This window comes from Nerophis ophidion, linkage group LG17 (assembly GCF_033978795.1).
Source record: "Nerophis ophidion isolate RoL-2023_Sa linkage group LG17, RoL_Noph_v1.0, whole genome shotgun sequence".
Lineage (NCBI taxonomy): Eukaryota > Metazoa > Chordata > Actinopteri > Syngnathiformes > Syngnathidae > Nerophis > Nerophis ophidion.
Window position 1 is genome coordinate 23,461,665 of NC_084627.1, and position 20,713 is coordinate 23,482,377.

The following is a 20,713-nucleotide window of genomic DNA, read 5'->3' on the forward strand; positions in this document are numbered from 1 at the left end:
GGGCAAAAAAACCACCCTTTTCAGACAGAGAACCTCTGATCTTAACAATGCTCTATGATTCCTTACTAAGTCAGTCACGGCATTTAAACAAGGCTTAAGATTGTGCACAAGATCATAACACTGACTGACTATTTTAATCACAAACCATTTGAAATATTTGCACGTGGTTTAGTTGTCTTAAGTGTTGACTCAACCAATGAACTCCGACGTTATCTCGGGTTCTTTTTCCACTCTTCTGTTATTCTCATTGGTCAAGTGGCGCTTCCAGACACAAGACTGTCTTGTGTCTTTTTTGTCAGGGCTACACGCCAATAGCGTGCAGTTTGATTATTGTGAGCGCTCAACACGAAACGGTTTGCAAAATGGAGGAATTTGAATCCGGCCGTTGGTTGAAGAGAGCAACAAACAACAACATGCTTTCTGTATTCATTCATTAGGTGTTTCCTGTAACAACATAGTCTCGGTGGTGTGTCTTGTATTGCTTCTGTCATTATTTATCACTTCCCAAATCCTGTGTAGACACTGAAACGGATTGGTTCTTCTAGTTAATGCCTGAGGTCTGGTTTGAACAGTCACGGCTAATAGAGGCATCATGACACAGAACAAGTATGAATGTTTCCACATCTCTTCCTCTTAGATAAACACTCTTTCCTCTATCTATTTAGAGTTGCAGGGAAGGAATATACAGTACTAATATGTCAACGTGTCACCTGGAACGGACTGAGCAAAGAACTCAATCAATGTACCATTATGATACCATGAATTGATTTTGACCCCGACTTTAACTGAAGTTTGCCAATGGTCATCAGGATGATCCAGAGGAGTCATTGGAAAAAGTCACGTGGTCTGATGAGACCAAAATAGAACTTTTTGGTATAAACTCCACTCGCCGGGTTTGGAGGAAAAAGAAGGATGAGTATCATCCCAAAAACACCATCCCTACAGTGAATCATGGGGGTGGAAATATGCTCTGGGTTGTGCTTTTCAGCAAAGTGGACAGGATGTCTGCTATGTATTAAGGAGAGGATGAACGGGGCCATGAATTGTGAGATTTTGGCCAAAAAACTCCTTCCCCCAGTCAGAGCATTGAAGATGGTTCGTGGCTGGGTCTTCCAACATGAAGCACTCAGCCAGGATAACCAAGGAGTGGCTCCATACCAAGCATATCTACGTTCTGGAGTGACCTAGCCAGTCTCCAGATCTAAATCCAATAGAAAATCTTTGGAGGGAGCTGAAACTTTGGGTTGCCCGGCGACAGCCCCGAAACCTGACAGATCGAGAGAAGATTTGTGAGGAGTGGGCCAAAATCCCTTTTGCCTTGTGTTCAAACCTGGTGAAGAACTAGAGGAAACGTTTGACCTCTGTAGTTGCAAACAAAGGCTTCTGCACTAAATATTAACACTGATGTTCTCATGTGTGCAAATACATATGAAACCCAGTAACATACAAATAAATCATTAAAAAAATCATACAATGTGATTTCCGGATTTTTCTTTTTAGATTATGTTTCTAACGGTGGAAATACGTCTATGAGGAACATTTCAGACTTGCAAAATTACAGGGTGTGCAAATACTTGTGGACCTCAATATATATATATATATATATATATATATATATATATATATATATATATATAAATTTTAACTTCCCGTGGGCCGGATTTTGGATGCTGGCGGGCCGAATCCGACATGAGAGCATGAAGGAAATACAAGTGGCTACTTTGTTAGGTGTAGTTGAAATACAATACAATAAATACATAACATGCAACATAAAGGATACAGTAACAATTATTTCAGAGACATATCTGTTCTCAAAACGCTCTTAATCTCCTGTACTTTTTGTGCATTTTGTATTAAATTTTTAACATTTCTTTTTTTATTTTATTAATAATTCCTCTTTTTTTCTATTCCATCCATTTATGTTTATTAAACATTCTTTCCTTCTTTCACTCTTTCTTTCTTTTTTTCTTTCATTTGGTTCTTTCTTGGGATGTCGTGGCGCAGTGGTAGAGTGGCAGTGCGCAACCCGAGGGTCCCTGGTTCAATCCCCACCTAGTACCAACCTCGTCACGTCCGTTGTGTCCTGAGCAAGACACTTCACCCTTGCTCCTGATGGGTGCTGGTTAGCACCTTGCATGGCAGCTCCCTCCATCAGTGTGTGAATGTGTGTGTGAATGGGTAAATGTGGAAGTAGTGTCAAAGCGCTTTGAGTACCTTGAAGGTAGAAAAGCGCTATACAAGTACAACCCATGATTTATTTATTATTTAATATTTCTTTCTTTCTTTCTTTCTTTCTTTCTTTTTTCTTTCTTTCTTTCTTTCTTTCTTTCTTTCTTCCTTTCCTTCTTTCTTTCTTTCTTTCTTTCTTTCTTTCAAGAAAATGGTCATGAGAGACATTAAAGAAAGGGGTAGGATTAACCCTAACCCGAACTCGTCCGACTGCTTTTCACACATATTGAATCGTGCAGCTGTAAACATAAAATGCGCTTTAGTGTAATTTTCTATTGATATGTTCAATGCTGCGCGACTTTTACAGTTTTCCGCCATACTACAATGGCACCTCAACTTAAGAGAGTTTTGAGTTAAGAGCTGTCTCTCTGCTAATTGTTATACTTTAAGTTGCAATCAAAACTTAGTTGACGGAATAAATGTCACAGTGAACCCTGTAAGATCCACCTCAAACATTTATTCTTACTCGACATAACCCACTATTGTTCTCTGTTTGACTAATTTCACTCGATCAAGCCTTGCTTAACTTTCCACACTAGAAAAATAATTAAACGAGTGTTTGGTTCCAGCTGATTTCGGAAAGGAAGAAAGTGAATTGAATTGATTAACGTTGACCCCGACTTAAACAGGTTGAAAAACTAATTTGGGTGTTACCATTTAGTGGTCAATTGTACGGAATATGTACTGTACTGTGCGATCTACTAATAAAAGTTTCAATGAATCAATCACTCAATGTAAAAGGCAACATTGATTTGAGATAAAAGCTCCGTCACACAACCAATTAGGCCTTTAAGTTGACGTATGACTGTGTTTTCTACCAATGTTGTTCATGATGTAGTTCTCCACAGGACGGCATGCTGCTGGGAGCTGTGGGAGCGTACGACTGGAATGGAACTGTCATAATGCACACCGATGGAGGAACAATCTATCCAGAGAAGAACCACTTCTTCAACCCCAAAACTGAAGCCGGGTACGAAAGACTGGCTGGTTATTTAGGTGAGTTGAAACGACACAAAACTACTATACAGAGATTTTTTTTTTTTTACGCGTCTTGTGTTTACCTTTCTTCAGAATGATTAGAGGGTAACACTTTAGTATGGGGAACATATTCTAGGTAACAAAGACTTATTTAACCCTTGTGTAATGTTTATATTGTTGTTACTCAGCCATTGTTTGTGGGTCTGATGGACTCGTTGCATTTTTTGGCTTTTAATGCCTCACAATCAAACACTTTTATGTTAAATTACTGAACAGATTTTTATTGGGATAAGGTATACACCTGTTCAGTATTTTAACAAAAAAGTGTTTAAAACTCCTGTATTTTTTATTAAATTTTTAACACTTCTTTTTATTTTATTATTAATTCCCCCTTTTTTCTATTCCATCCATTTATTTTTTATGAAACTTTCTTCCTTTCTTTCTTTCTTTCTTTCTTTCTTTCTTTCTTTCTTTCTTTCTTTCTTTCTTTCTTTCTTTCTTTCTCCCTATTAGAAAATGGTCATGAGAGACATTAAAGAATAAATATCTGTTCAATAATTTAACATAAACGTATTTGATTGTGAGGCATTAAAAGCCACAAAATGCAACGGGTCCATCAGACCCACAAACGCTGGCTGAGTAACAACAATATGAACGTTGCACGGAAAATTTCTCTGCCAGTTTCTGCATCCCACAGGGATTCTTCTTTTGTGTTTCTGCACCCGCGGTTCCCGCATAAGTTTGCAATATTGTTTGTAAACACTGTTTGCTATCATTTTCTCGCACTTTTGACCTTCTAGTGTTCTGTGTACCTACACTCTATTCTCCCCCTGTCTAGGCCTGCTGTGCGTGTGTGTGTGTGTGTGTGTGTGTGTGTGTGTGTGTGTGTGTGTGTGTGTGTGTGTGTGTGTGTGTGTGTGTGTGTGTGTGCGTGTGTGTGTGTGTGTGTGTGTGTGTGTGTGTGTTTGCGTGTGGAACATCAATTTCCACACTTCTATTAGCCCCAGGTCCAGTGGACCCAGACATCTTGTATGTAATAGAAATGTGTAAGGGGGTGTAGGGTGTGTGGTCCTTAAATATGTGTTCTGATATATGTTCTTCACAAAAAATCAGCCAAAGTCAGTGAGTCTCAGTTTGAAAAATTTATTAATTGTATAATTTTTCTTTTATAAAAAAAATTAAAACGGGTCCCACGGACCCAAACAGCACACAAGAACACTATGGGAATATATTGTAAGTAACAAAGACTTAATTTAGAGTTATTTGGTTAGGGTTACGGTTAGGGTTAGGGTTATGCAGAATGAGGCATTAATAAGTACTTAATAATGACTAATTAAGAGCCAATATGTTACTAGTTTGCATGTTAATAAGTAACTAATTAATGGTAAATATGTTCCTCATACTAAAGCATTACCGAATAGAGAATCTGTCTTTTTTCACTTGTACAGCATCTACTTTTGGCTGCAGATGTCTTGCTCTTGTCTCTGTGCACATAAATAATATACAACATCTTCTCTAGCCGTCTCGATGCCTTTTATGGGCCTTGCAGCAACCCAAGCATCTTAATATCGACTTATTTAATCATCCTGTCGTTATGAAGAACACACTCCGCTTCTATACCGGTCTACTGTAAACTCAGCTGTTGGCACACGCTCTCACCTCCATGCCTTTGTCTGCGGCGTGTGCCTTCCTTTCTGCCCTTTCTTGTCATTGCATTGTCCAGCTGGTCGGGTTTTAAAAGCCAGACGTAAACATTTGTCAGAAGAAGCCTTCGGAAAGAAATGTTTTTCTCCCCTACCGTGACAAGAGATGTGTATGCTTGTTTGCGTAGGTTATGACGTCCAATCAGCGTCCACCCCCGATGGCGTGCTGTACATCACGGGGGCGCCACGTTACAACCACACGGGTCGTGTTGTTATCTATCGGCTGGAGGACAAAGACGTCGTTGTCTCGCAGACGTTGAGAGGAGAGCAAGTGAGTATGTTCACTGGAGAGTGGGCTTGATGGTTCTAATAGGAAATACTGTTGCTTTCATATTGACTGGCCAGCGTCTAGCAGCCTTATACAGTGGGGCAAAAAAGTATTTAGTCAGCCACCGATTGTGCAAGTTCTCCCACTTAAAATGATGACAGAGGTCTGTAAATTTCATCATAGGTACACTTCAACTGTGAGAGACAGAATGTGAAAAAAAATCCAGGAACTCACATTGTAGGAATTTTAAATAATTTATTTGTAAATTATGGTGGAAAATAAGTATTTGGTCAACCATTCAAAGCTCTCACAGATGGAAGGAGGTTTTGGCTCAAAATCTCACGATACATGGCCCCATTCATTCTTTCCTTAACACGGATCAATCGTGTTAAGGTTGATCCGTTCTATTTTGGTTTCATCTAACCACATGACATTCTCCCAATCCTCTGCTGTATCATCCATGTATCCATTTTGGTATAAACTCAACTCGTCGAGTTTGGAGGAAGAAGAATACTGAGTTGCATCCCAAAAACACCATACCTACTGTGAAGCATGGGGGTGGACACATCATGCTTTGGGGTTGTTTTTATGCTAAGGGGACAGGACGATTGATCCGTGTTAAGGAAAGAATGAATGGGGCCATGTATCGTGGGATTTTGAGCCAAAACCTCCTTCCATCAGTAAGAGCTTTGAATGGTTGACCAAATACTTATTTTCCACCATAATTTACAAATAAATTCTTTAAAATTCCTACAATGTGAATTCCTGATTTTTTTTTCATATTCTGTCTTTCACAGTTGAAGTGTACCTATGATGAAAATTACAGACCTCTGTCATCATTTTAAGTGGGAGAACTTGCACAATCGGTGGCTGAGTAAATAATTGTTTGCCCCTCTGTATACCTCACTGGACAAAATCCCCCTCTTATCTGAGTAATAATACAATTAATACTAGTTATATTTGCTTGTAAAGAGCGGAAAAACCTGCCAATGGAACAAGTCAAAATTGTCTTGGTAAGATTTTTTGAAATAAGAGATTATATTTAAGCTTTAAAAACTTTGGTGATATTTAAATGAGCACTAAAAAGTTATTATTGGCCATACTTACTAGGATTGTGAAATTTGTGTCTTATGACACACTTGTGAAGCTCAGAAGTTGTATTTTTTTCCCCTCAGAAGATCTATTCTATGTTAGCTACCTCTCTTTGTTTATAATGTATTTTTTCTGCTGGCCTTTTTTTTACTGCAGCTGTTAAATATACTGTAATATTCCATCCATCCATTTTCTACCGCTTATTCCCTTTCGGGGTCGCGGGGGACGCTGGCGCCTATCTCAGCTACAATCGGGCGGAAGGCAGGGTACACCCTGGACAAGTCGCCACCTCATCGCAGGGCCAACACAGATAGACAGACAACATTCACACTCACATTCACACACTAGGGCCAATTTAGTGTAATATTGTACATGGTAATTGGGATTTGTTATACATTGTATATACTATATAAAATATAATATAATATTGTATATATTTTACACTGCATATATAATATGTGAATATTACATATATCTTATATTTTTTAAATTGTTTGTCTACTTAATACCTGCATTATCCTTTCCATCCTTACCCTTTCCATCCTTTGAAACTGAGCTACTGTGTGGAACCATTTCCCTTGGGACTCAATAAAGTTTGTCCAAGTCTAAAACAATTGCTTATGCCTCACTGAAAAACAATACTATTCCTATAAACTTGTATTAAGTTTGTTTAGATAATTTGACAGGAAATATATACTTGGTGAGATTGAGAGTTTTTCCAGTGCTCTGGTCTGAAGAACACCAAATACTTTTTTCTCATAAGAAACCATGTAAATCCAAATAATCTGTTCCAGACACCCAAATCATATAAACACAAAACACATTTTATAGAGAAAACATATTTAAAGTATCTCCATCCTGACCATGGGACTGATTTTGGGGCCAATATAGGCCTTTTTCAACTGATCTTTACTGCAGATGTGTCCAAGTGTTTACACAGCTGAAGATTTTACTCATGTAAAAGATTGATTTTAAAAGGGATGCAAGACACAATTACATTTTTGGATTCCATATTACACACATGCAGGAGTTGCATGAATTTCAGGAGGGTATGTGTCTTGCTAGAGCAAACTAGCCACATCTTCTATCCCCTGGCGAAGCGTCTTCTAAGATACTTCTAATCCTATACCAAGTTTCTTCCATATACCATTATCACTGGAGGACTCGAGGAAAAGTAATCGCTAAGCATGCGACACACACCCACCTAGCAGAATGACAAAAAAAGCTAATCGAAGGGATGATCAATCCAGATGTCGACACTATCGATACCATGAATTGATTAACGTGGACGCCAACTTAAACAAGTTGAAAAACTTATTCGGGTGTTACCATTTAGTGGTCAATTGTACGGAATATGTGCTGTACTGTGCAATCTACTAATAAAAGTTTCAATCAACCAATACCTAGGGTAGTGTCAGTGTATAAACAATACTTAACTGATTAAATCAACATTTTTTATAGTTCTTGTCATTATTTTTTTAAATGGGGTCGTCTTTGTTATTGTTTCTCTGGATACAGGAAGTCTTTGAAGGCAAAACCCCATAGTCAAAGTACCAATGATTGTCACACACACACTAGGTGTGGCGAAATAATTCTCTGCATTTGACCCATCCCATTGATCACCCCCTGGGAGGTGAGGGGAGCAGTGAGCAGCAGCGGTGGCCGCGCCCGGGAATCATTTTTGGTGATTTAACCCCCAATTCCAACCCTTGATGCTGAATGCCAAGCAGGGAGGTAATGGGTCCCATTTTTATAGTCTTTGGTATGACTCGGCCGGGGTTTGAACTCACAACCTACCCATCTCAGGGCGGACACTAACCACAAGGCCACAATAGGAGTTTTTGCTTTTGTTTAATTATCGTGCACTAACCACTTTATTTTGTTGATGAAAAAAATAATGTAGCATTCAATACCACACATTCATTACATTATCGGATTTACGAAAATACCATAACATTGTAGATTTAATAAGATAAGCTTTATAAAATATGTTATTTTGTTTGCGGTAATTTCATGCATTTTTACTACTACATTCTATTGTAAAGTATCGAATAAGGACATGAAATGGGATCGGGATTGTAGGCCAAAATTGTTGATCAGAACATCACTAAGATTTATAATTTTACATACAGAAAACAATGTGAAATCTAGGTAAATATTAAATGAAATGGATGAATTAACATTTAACATCACTTTAACCGTTATTAAAGACTCTTGTTTACGTAGACGACGATGAGAAAAAAGGGGAAAGAAGAGCCAAAACTTCTTTGTTTTTAATCCAAGTACTGGCGCTTGTACAAACCCTGTTTCCATGTGAGTTGGGAAATTGTGTTAGATGTAAATATAAACGGAATACAATGATTTGCAAATCATTTGCAACCCATATTCAGTTGAATATGCTACAAAGACAACTATTTGATGTTCAAACTGATAAACTTTTTTTTGCAAATAATCATTAACTTTAGAATTTGATGCCAGCAACACGTGACAAAGAAGTTGGGAAAGGTGGCAATAAATACTGATAAAGTTGAGGAATGCTCATTAAACACTTATATGGAGCATCCCACAGGTGTGCAGGCTAATTGGGAGCAGTTGGGTGCAATGATTGGGTATTAAAGCAGCTTTCATGAAATGCTAAGTAATTATAAAACAACATTTCTCAAAGTGAAAGAGATTTAGGGATTTCAACATCTACGGTCCATAATATCATCAAAAGGTTCAGAGAATCTGGACAAATCACTCCACGTAAGCGGCATGGCTAGAAACCAACATTGAATGACCGTGACCTTTGATCCCTCAGACGGCACTGTATCAAAAATCGACGTCAATCGCTAAAGCAGTGGTTCTCAACCTTTTTTCAGTGATGTACCCCCTGTGAACATTTTTCTATTCAACTACCCCCTAATCAGAGCAAAGCATTTTTGGTTGAAAAAAAGAGATAAAGACGTAAAATACAGCACTATGTCATCAGTTTCTGAGTTATTAAATTGTATAACAATTTGTAGTGGTCTTTCTTGAACTATTTGGAAAAAGACATAAAAATAACTAAAAACTTGTTGAATAATAACTGATGTTGTTTTTTGATGCGGTACTGCCTGAGGTATCCAAAGTCCATAATATCATCGCTTACGTGCTGTGATTTCTCCAGATTCTCTGAACTTTTTGATGATTTTACGGACCGTAGATGGTAAAATCCCTAAATCCTTTGTACAATCTTACTGAGAAATGTTGTTCTAAAACTGTTCTACAATTTGCTTACAAAGGGGTGACTCTCACCCCATCCTTTGTTTGTGAATTACTTAGCATTTCATGGAAGCTGCTTTTATACCCAATCATTGCATCCAACTGCTCCCAATTAGCCTGCACACCTGTGGGATGTTCCATATAAGTGTTTAATGAGCATTCCTCAACTTTATCAGTATTTTTTACCCCCTTCCCCAACTTCTTTGTCACGTGTTGCTGGCATCAAATTCTAAAGTTAATGATTACTTGCACAAAAAAAAGTCTAGCAGTTTGAACATCAGACATGTTGTCTTTGTAGCATATTCAACTGAATATGGGTTGAAAATCATTTGCAAATCATTGTATTCCGTTTATATTTACATCTAACACAATTTCCCAACTCTGGAAACAGGGTTTTTACCTTTACATGGACCCATGATGGGGTATTTTGCAACCGTATGCAATAAAAAAAGAGGATGCAAAAAAAATGTCCCCAACACTCAAGAGTTACGCAATGTGCTTGAACAGCTCATGGTTGATTAGTCCTGCTTTGACACAAAGAAAGGAGACAGACACAGAGTTAAAAATAATCATAATAGTAATGACAACAGATTAGATTTATACAGCGCCTTCTGTTGTTCAAAGATCTGTGTGTGTTCTATGAACAGATAAATTACCCACACACATACTAACGATGATTAAATGGATTCCCTGACTGGAATCTGCCTTTAGTGTCCCAACCCTTTAAGAAGCACTATCCATTCTTCACAGAGACACCAACACGTGATTTCTTAGTTGTGTATGCGCAATATTTAGCCGTATAGCCACTCCACATTTTAGTTGACAATCATACAAAAAGAGTAAGCATACAAAAGTCGAGGGACCACTGTTTTGATATTTTTGTGGTTTAACTTTAGTACATTTTGTCCTGTCTCTTTTGCAGATCGGGTCGTACTTTGGCAGCGTCTTACAGACTCTCGATGTGGATGGCGACTCTTACACCGATCTCCTCCTGGTCGGCGCTCCGATGTACATGGGCTCTGAAAGAGACGAGCAGGGCCTGGTTTACGTCTACAAGCTGAAGCAGGTACGAATGAATGAATAAGGCTACAATAGCGTCTATAGCAGGGGTGTCAAACTCATTTTAGATCGGGGGCCACATGGAGAAAAATCAACTCCCAAGTGGGCCGGACTGGTGAAATCACGGCACTTAAAAGGGGACATTATCACCAAACCTATGTAAGCGTCAATATATACCTTGATGTTGTAGAAAAAAGACCATATATTTTTTTAACCGATTTCCAAACTCTAAATGGGTGAATTTTGGCGAATTAAACGCCTTTCTATTGTCTATCTCGGAGCGATGATGTCAGAACGTGACGTCACATGGGTAATCAATCCGACATTTTCTCAAACACATTATAAACACAGAGTCTCAGCTCTGTTATTTTCCGTTTTTTCGACTGTTTTCTGTACCTTGGAGACATCATGCCTCGTCGGTGTGTTGTCGGAGGGTGTAACAACACGATCAGGGACGGATTCAAGTTGACTTACGTGGAGTGTGCATCGATTAGAACGGTATGCTAATCGATGCTAACATGCTATTTAGGCTAGCTGTATGTACATTTGTACATACAAATTTAATGCCACAAATTTAATGTACACCCACATTTAATGCCAAACAAACACTTACCAATCGATGGAATTAAGTTGCTCCAGTGTCACAAGATGCGAAAGTCCCGATCGTTTGGTCTGCACATTTTACCGGCTATGCCAAGGCAGACATGCAACAGAGATGTATGGATATCCTGCAGATGCATTTCCAACGATAAAGTCAACGATATCACAAAGGTGAGTTTTGTGGATCTTATTGACTGATGTGCTAATCAGACATATTTGGTCACGGCATGACTGCCAGCTAATCGATGCTAACATGCTATTTAGGCTAGCTGTATGTACATTTGTAGCTATATTTGCATCCAGCCTTTCCCTACACCCACATTTAATGCCAAACAAACACTTACCAATCGATGGATTTAAGTTGCTCCAGTGTCACAAGATGAGAAAGTCCCGATCGTTTGGTATGCACATTTTACCGGCGATGCTAAGGCAGACATGGCAAAGAGATGTAAGGATATCCTGCGACAATCAATCGTTGGTTAGAAGGCGATCGCCGAATAGCGTCAATAGCTATTCGCTCAATAGCTTCAGTTTGTTCTTCAATTTTGTTTTCGCTATCTGCCTCCATACTCCAACCATCGCTTAAACCGCTGAAATCTGAGTCTGAATCCGAGCCAATGTCGCTATATCTTGCTGTGCTAGCCGCCTTGTTGTTTGTATTTGCATCACTGGATGACGTCACAGGAAAATGGACTGTGGCTTCACAGATAGCGAAAATCAGGCACTTTAAAGCCTTTTTTTGGGATATTCCATGATGGTTAAAATTGAAAAAAAAACTTAGAAAAATAAAATAAGCCACTGGGAACTGATTTTTATTGGTTTTAACCCTTCTGAAATTGTGATAATGTTCCCCCTTAAAAATAAAGACAACTTCAGATTGTGTTCTTTGTTTAAAAATAGGACAAGCACATTCTGAAAATGTACAAATCATAATGTTGGGTTTTGCTTACACTTACATGTTGCGGTTACATGGGGCGGTATAGCTTGGTTGGTAAAGTGGCCTTGCTAGCAACTTGAGGGTTCCAGGTTCGATCCCCGCTTCCGCCATCCTAGTCACTGTCGTTGTGTCCTTGGGCAAGACACTTTACCCACCTGCTCCCAGGGCCACCCACACTGGTTTAAATGTAACTGAGATATTGGGTTTCACAATGTAAAGCGCTTTGAATCACTAAAGAAAAAGCGCGATATAAATATAATTCACTTCACTTCACAATAGTATCGCATTGACTATTGTAATTTTCTTTGCCAAATTCCTTTTAAAACCCGTAGAAACCTTGCATTCCAAGCTAAAGCTTTAACAATTTGCACCAGTCCCTCCGTGATCTTGACTATGTTTAAAAATTTAAGAAACATTTGAAAATTTCTCTTTTAGGTAAAGCTTTTAGCTAATTCACCTTTTAACTATCATTTTTAATCCACTTTGTATCCTTTTTATGATGTTGCCCCTGTTGTTTTAATTTAATTGTTGTTTTACTTCACCTATATTTTGTACAGCGCTTTGTGATTTTATCTGTGAAAAGCGCTTTAAAAAATAAAATGCACTTCTATCTTTATTTGTCGTTATTTATACTTTCTGTAAACATTATGTGATAATGTTCTTTAGTCAACCCATTGGTGTTAATTTTCAATCTATCACGATAGAAAAATAATATCAAAATCAAATTACAGGGTGTTATATATGTAAGTTTGGTCATTTTCCTCGACTGGTGCACTAACATCATGTGGTTTATTTTTTTCCCCAATGTAGCATAATCTAAAGATACAAAGAATTGCTGTTGTGACATTCAAAAATTTCGGCTAATTTTTATACTTAGCAAACTCATCCCGCGGGCCGTATAAAACCTGTCGTCCGTACGTTTGACACCCCAGGTCTATAGCAATAATTTGCAAACTGGTACGCAGGCTCCATCTAGTGATACGCCAAAGAATCACTTGATTCAAGTAGAGTGTTTTATTTTCTTACGTTCGAACACAGTGTTACTGTTCAAACTTTTCTCATGTTACAGTGGCCGGCCAAAAATATTAAATATATAGTCGTGGTCAAAGGTTTACATACACTTGTAAAGAACATAATCTCATGGCTGTCTTGAGTTTCCAAAAATTTCTACAACTTTTAATTTTTTTGTGATAGGGTAAATGGTGTCATGACCTGTCACCCGGGTCATGGCATAATTTATGTTTGGGAGTTTTTCCTGTCTTCGTCTGTCTCCTGGTTGCACCCTCTTTCCCTGTTTACAGTCGGTTTCCATGGGCACTGATTCTCCTCACCTGTATGTGTTCAGCATTTAGTGTTCCCACCAGGTGTTTTGGTTAATGACTCCCCTTTATAGTTTCCTGTCACCCAGCATCAGTTGCTGGGTCAATGTTTGTGATAGGAAAAAGTTACCTTCACCCGGTTTTCCTCCTTGCCGTAGTTGTCTTTGTACAGTCTAGTTTTCCTCGTTTTTTTCACTCTTGATGACATTTTGGTTTTGTATTTTTGTCACACTTGCCAACCTTGAGACCTCCGATTTCAGGGGGTGGGGGCGTGGTTGGGGTGGGGGGCGTTGTTCAGAGCGGAGGAATATAATTCACCAACTCGAGTATTTCATATATATTTCATATATATATATATATATATATATATATATATATACATATATATATATATATGTGTGTGTGTGTTTGTATGAAATACTTGACTTTCAGTGAATTCTAGCTATATATATTTATTTTATTAAATATATAAATAAAATAAATAGTTGAATTTCCGATGGCACCTATCAAATACACAGTAATAAAAACACAGTTGTTCTACTAACTGTACTCTGCTTGCTGGTTACTAAAAAAACAAAAACAACACGTACCTTTCACTATTTGAGTAACCTTTGTTCTGTCTTTTGCGTACTGGCGAGCGATCTCCGAATCCGGGAACATATATAACGGATTTGTTGTGGACATCCGCAAATGAGAACGGAATGTTGCTTCCAGCTATCAGCATAGCCATCTTTGTCTCAGCATAAGTTACACCATCGGGTCTCCATTTTGCGAGGTGGCCCATAATACAGAGTTGTGAACGATGCTGCGCTGCGGACGCTTTGTGCTTCGCTGACCGTTTATGGCTGAGTATATCTGTTCAGCCGCCGTGTTCAATGGAGAAGTCCGTTCTACAAAATTTACAGGCAACATACCCCTTCCCCGTTAAACTCTCCTGGATAAACAGAAGTTCTTGTTTCCAATCGTTCTGGAAATTGCAAGCGTATTTCTTCATTTTGCTCATCGACAATGTATTATATTGGGTTGGAGTCAATAACCAGGCGACGTGATGAAGTTACGTCTTTTTTCTGTGGGCTTCAGAACAGACTCCTTAATGCATGTTCCTTGACTGCACTTAAATGTAGAATATATGTAGAATATATTTACATCCTATTCTATTCTATGTACAGTAGATGGCAGTATTGTCCTGTTTAAGAGGGTCACAACATTGCTGAGTCAGGTTCTCATGGAGCTGGAGGGGGCGTGGCCTCCAGCTCCGCCTGAATTTGGGGAGATTTTCAGGAGAAAATTTTTCCCGGGAGGTTTTTGAGAGAGGCGCTGAATTTCGGGAGTCTCCCGGAAAATCCGGAAGGTATGGCAAGTATGATTTTTGTCCTGCCTTTAATTTATTAAAAACTTTAATCTTACCTGCACTCTACTCCTGCTTGTTTCCTGCGATGGTGGGGAACACGGCAATCGCAGCCATGCGACGAAGACGTAGCAATTGGAGCACATACTTGTTTGTCACAAAAAAGTAATTATAAAGTTAAGTTCTTTTATAAAAGTTCTGTGGTCAGATGAAACAAAATTTTTGCGGTTTGGCCACAATACCCAGCAATACGTTTGGAGGAGAAAAAGGGACCAAAACCACCATTCCTACCGTCAAGCATGGTGGTGGTAGTATTATGCTCTGGGCCTGTTTTGCTGCCAATGAAACTGGTGCTTTACAGAGAGGAAATGGGACAACGAAAAAGGAGGATTACCTCCAAATTCTTCAGGACAACCTAAAATCATCAGCCCGGATGTTGGGTCTTGGGCACAGTTGGGTGTTCCAACAGGACAATAACCCCAAACACACATCAAAAGTGGTAAAGGAATGGCTAAATCAGGCTAGAATTAAGGTGTGACAGTCTCTTGCTGTCGTGTGGGTTCTCAGGACCACCAAGGAAGAACATTGTGGCGCATGTTAGACTTTCTTTTATTTTTCAATAATAAAAAAAACTCTACGGGTTGCCTTTCAGCCTTGCCGTGTCCTGCTTCCTCTGCCGCTCCACCTTTTCAGTCGCGTGCGTCTTCGTCTTTGTGTGTCTGTCTCTCACTCTCGTTCAGCATCCTTCTGGCTCCTTCTCTCTCCGTCTCTCTTCCCGGCGCTTACGGCTGCTGCCCTTTTATACAGTGCAAGAGGAGATTCAAATTGTGCCCAGCTGGGCGACCCACGCACCTGATAATATTTGCGGGGTTGATTCCGGCGCGCCCCGCCACGCTGCTTGCTCGCCGCCATCTTGGGCCGGGCTCCGGCGTGCCCTGCCTCGCTGTCTGACTGCCGGCCACGCCTCCTCGCCGCCATCTTGGCGTGCCTTGCCTCGCTGTCAGACTGCCGGCTCGGCCTCTCCACATAAGGTCCCTAAGTCCTGACCAAAAGTGCCTTATTGAAGTGAAACCTGCCAAGGGACATGTAAGCAAATATTAACATTGCTGTATGTATACTTTTGACACAGCAGATTTGCTCACATTTTTAGTAGACCCATAATAAATTCATAAAAGAACCAAACTTCATGTATGTTTTTTGTGACCAACAAGTATGTGCTGCAATCACTCTATCCCCCAAAAATAAGAGTTGTAGAAATGATTGGAAACTCAGGACAGCCATGACATTGTGTTCTTTACAAGTGTTTGTAAAATTTTGAGCACGACTGTACTTGTCAAATAAAACCTCTGAATACTTGGACCTACTGCGCTACTGTATTTTATTGTTGGTCATCATGGTGGAACTTGGAGAGCTTAGTTTTTTTGGTGCTTGGTGATAAAAGTTTGAGAACCATTGGTCTATAGACGACTGTGCACTCACTCCTCATTTCTCCCCGAGCAGGATGGCCAGTTTGAGTACGAGTTCACGTTAAAGCCCATCAACCAGTCGTGCTGCACTGCCCACTCGTCCAGCTGCACTCACAAAAACGAGCCTTGCGGGGCTCGCTTCGGCACGTCCATCGCGGCCGTATTGGATCTCAACCTCGACGGCTTCAACGACGTGGCCATAGGCGCGCCCTTTGAGAATGACCACAAGGGGGGAGTCTACATCTATCACGGGGACAAAAGGTCACTAAAGGAAAAATTTGTGCAGGTGAGTACCAATGCACTGTTTGGAAGGATTGAGACAAGTATGCTTGAATTCACACCTGGGCAAAGCAAGGCCCGGGGGCCACATGCGGCCCGTTAAGCTTTTCAATCTGGCCCGCTGGACATTCAAAAATAATTTTTTTAGATCTTTAAGATGGAAAGTGTAGCTGCTATTATGATGTGCAGTGATCTTTTCTAATGACCGGGAGTCTTCAACTATACAAAGTATTTCAATGGTTGGAGTCTGCGCTTTTGGATTGTAGGCCAGTTACTATGGTCCTCTAATTAGTTACTAACACCCGAACGCCTCCCTAGGGAGGTGTTTCGGGTACGTCCGACAGGCGGAGGCCACGGGGAAGACCCAGGACTCGTTGGGAAGACTATGTCTCCCGGCTGGCCTGGGAACGCCTCAGAATCCCCCGGGAGGAGCTGGGTCACGTGGCTGGGGAGAGGGAAGTCTGGGCTTCTCTGCTTAGGCTGCTGCCCCCGCGACCCGATCTCGGATTAGCGGAAGTACATGTATGGATGGATGGATGGCTGGTAATATAATTAATTACTGTAGTCATCTAATTAGTTACTATGGTAATGTAAGTCACAGCTGCTCAGACGAGGCACCAAGCAGTGTGGGCATGAAACCTTTCCACAGACGCGGAAGGAGATTTTCACAACAAAGTAGAATGCTTATTGATGTATCAGATATATCAGATTGTAGGTAGGTTTATTTTGTACCCTTCACGTTCATATTTCACTGTTTGTTGCATTTTTGTTGTTTTTCACTTGATTGTAAAATATGTCGGTCGAAAGGGGGTGTGGCATTCATATTTTGTCAATATGCAGTGTTTTATCCTTCATAGAAAAATGTAAGATTCCATTACATTTTTTAAGGCGGTCTGTCATAACGTTTTTAGCATTCAATCAGACATTATTGTGAGGTTTTGTATTAATGTCCCTAAAAATAGATATACCGACCCCCAGACACATTTTTTTCTCTAAATGTGGCTTTGAGTCCAAATATTTGCCCAGGCCTGCTTTAATTGTTGAAATTGTCTCGTCAGCATATCCCAGCAGGGGGGGAGAACGACAAGATGAAGTTCTTTGGTCAGTCCATACATGGAGTCATGGATCTGAATGGAGACGGAATCACCGATGTTACTATTGGGGGTCTTGGAGGGGCCTCGCTGTTCTGGTGAGACATGAAACACTCAATAATTTGACTTTTCAAAACAAATATTGCCACTCACACTAGAATGTGTTACTCTTGACGTACTGTCCTTTACAGCGAACTCATGAGAACAGTATAACGACATTGGTCAAGTTACTGCTGTGTTGTGCAATACCAGCGTCCTCCGTAGTGGACTTTTGTTTTTGGTGAACTTTTTTGATAAAAAAGTAACCTCTGTTTTGCCAAATTGCTGTTTTTTTAGGAGGATATATGTGTTCCCTTTAACTTTTTCATACACCCCAAATCATTGTTTAAGTAAACATACACACACACATACTGTACATATGGGGCGGTTTAGCTCGGTTGGCAGAGTGGCCGTGCCAGCAACTTGAGGGTTCCAGGTTCGATCCCCACTTCTGCCAACCTATTCACTGCCGTTGTGTCCTTGGGCAAGAATCTTTACCCACCTGTTCCCAGTGCCACCCACACTGGTTAAAAAAATAAATAATAATAAATTAACTTAGATATTGGGTTTCACAGTGTAAAGCGCTTTGAGTCACCAGAGAAAAGTCCTATATAAATATAATTCACTTCACTCCACTACATACAGTATTATGGGTGTCAGAAAAATTGTTTTAATTGTTTTTCTTTTAATTAATACGGAAATGTATCATAGCTTTGATTAATTGATTGAGACTTTTATTAGTAGATTGCACAGTACAGTACAGTACATATTACGTACAATTGACCACTATATGGTAACACCCGAATATGTTTTTCAACTTGTTTAAGTCGGGTTCCGAGTTAATCAATTCATAGCTATTATCTATTTTACCGAGGAATGTAGTTAATCATAGAACTGGCACCTGATGTTATTAAAAAAGTATGGATTTTGTATCTTTTCTTCACCCTCCTTTTCTGCTCCTTCTTCACCAAAACGGATCGATACAGCGTCCGCATTACTGAAGACGCCGCACCGATCCGCCTGTCGATCTCCCGATCCACTCTTCCCTCACTCGTGAACAAGACACCGAGGTACTTGAACTCCTCCACTTGAGGCAGGGTCTCCTCCCCAACCCGGAGATGGCACTCCACCCTTTTTTGGGCGAGAACCATGGACTCGGACTTGGAGGTGCTGATTCTCATGCCAGTCGCTTCACACTCGGCTGTTGTGGTGAAGAAGGAGCTGAGCCGGAAGGCAAAGCTCTCAATTTACCGGTCGATCTACGTTCCCATCCTCACCTATGGTCATGACCTTTGTCTTATGACCGAAAGGGACAAGATCACGGTAGAATGCCACGGGGAAGACCCAGGACACGTTGGGAAGACTATGTCTTCTGGCTGGCCTGGGAACGCCCCGGAATCCCCCGAAAAGAGCTGGACGAAGTGGCAGGGGAGAAGGAAGTCTGGGCTTCCCTGCTTAGGCTGCTGCCTCCGCGACCCGACCTCGAATAAGCGGAAAAAGATGGATGGATGGATGGATTTTGTATCAAGAATTGGTTTGAATCGATAATCGATTCCAAATTGAATCGTTATCCTCAAGATTCACAGCCCTACACAGGATATATGTATGTATGTAGGTTTTGAAAATGGATTCGTCCTTGTTGCATTTGTTTTGACTGCCATCTACCGGATTGGAGGTGTAGTGCAGCCACAACGACACAACTATGGGTTTTCTGCTCCGAACAATATTGTACACTGGGGCAGAAAAGGGCCTGACCCAAACTTTTCCCACAAAGCAAACAATTGTTGAAGAAATTATGTCTTATATTGTTGGGGGAGCATCGGTAACCTGAGTATCATCCCACACGTCCTCCGTTTAGACAGCTGTTCAAGTCCCACCGGACTTATAGACTTCCTAAAGATCTCTCCATTTAAATCTTTGCTGTCTAATATAGGCTTCACCCCGTTTGGTTTTCAAACGTCAGCCGCCACCATGACTCAACTCCCAAAGAGATATTCTCCCACACGTTTTCCCTCCTGGCTGAGACTCAGCAGAGCTGTGTGAAAGCTCCACGTCCCAAAGTGGCTTCCAGTTCAAATTGGATTTTGGCAAGCTCGTTGGCTCCATTTGCTAATAGAGAGAGCTGAGGCCGCGGTTTATTGCTCGCAATGCATCTGTTCCCTTCCCTTAGAGACGCTGCATGCATGCTTGCACAAACTCAAATTGAGCTTGGATGTGTTTTAGGTCCAGGGATGTTGCAGAGCTCCGAGCAAACATGACTTTTAACCCTGCCAAGATCAACCTCCAGCAAGCCCAGTTTCAATGTGAGCACTTCGGACGTAAGTCTGTGTGCGTGACGACAGAAGTGTGTTTTGTCTACAGTATCAAATCGGACACGCAGGACCCGAAGCCCGAAGCAGGTGAGCCTGTCGTTTCATTCTGTCCAAGATGGCGTCTTAGTTTCAAGTACCTAACTCTTCATCTTGTCGCATCCCTGCAGTGATTCGCTACGATCTGACTCTGGATGCTCTGCGCGCAAAAGCCAGGGCTTCTTTTCTCGGCTTGGACGACAAAAGCGATCGAAGAATTAGCGGAACTTACGCCATGCAGGACAAGAAGCGAGTTTGCGTGAAGGAGACGTTCATGATGTCGGTAAGCCAGCACTGGAGAAACCATAGTGACCCCAATAGATTAAAAAAAACAAAACAGTGGGGTGCCGTCAGGGCCAGCAAGATCCTGGCCTAACATAACCAGAAATCATGATCAAAATTAAAGCTAAAAGTAATTTCTAATTTACTTTCCCTAAACATGTAAAAGTATTCATATTCTCTTCAGGTCATATTATGCTCCTTCCAGTGCTGTTGTTTTTAGTTTTAGTATGTATCCAATCAGAATTCAGCTAGCTTATGTTGCAATGCTGTACCAAATTTGCCCGTGGCCTTCAGAATCAACAATGTGGGCCTCCGTGCACTGTAAGTGAACGGGGACATACAGTTGATAGACAGTTGCAATAGCCAATCAGATCACGAGTTGTTGTCAGTAAGGTCTTCTAGATGGCCTCACGTTGAACGTGACATTTGGAT

General features: G+C 40.5%; 1 protein-coding gene across 1 annotated transcript in view; it reads left to right on the top strand.

Moving 5' to 3' along the window:
• The window catches only part of itga1 (integrin, alpha 1), a 186,066-nt gene that overhangs the window by 135,215 nt on the left and 30,138 nt on the right, over positions 1-20,713 (top strand). The window contains exons 11-17 of the mRNA XM_061876612.1: positions 3,078-3,225; positions 5,039-5,181; positions 10,436-10,579; positions 16,277-16,528; positions 17,580-17,710; positions 19,875-20,050; positions 20,131-20,282. Of these exons, the coding sequence (XP_061732596.1) occupies positions 3,078-3,225; positions 5,039-5,181; positions 10,436-10,579; positions 16,277-16,528; positions 17,580-17,710; positions 19,875-20,050; positions 20,131-20,282 (1,146 nt within the window). The remainder of the gene's footprint in view (positions 1-3,077; positions 3,226-5,038; positions 5,182-10,435; positions 10,580-16,276; positions 16,529-17,579; positions 17,711-19,874; positions 20,051-20,130; positions 20,283-20,713) is intronic.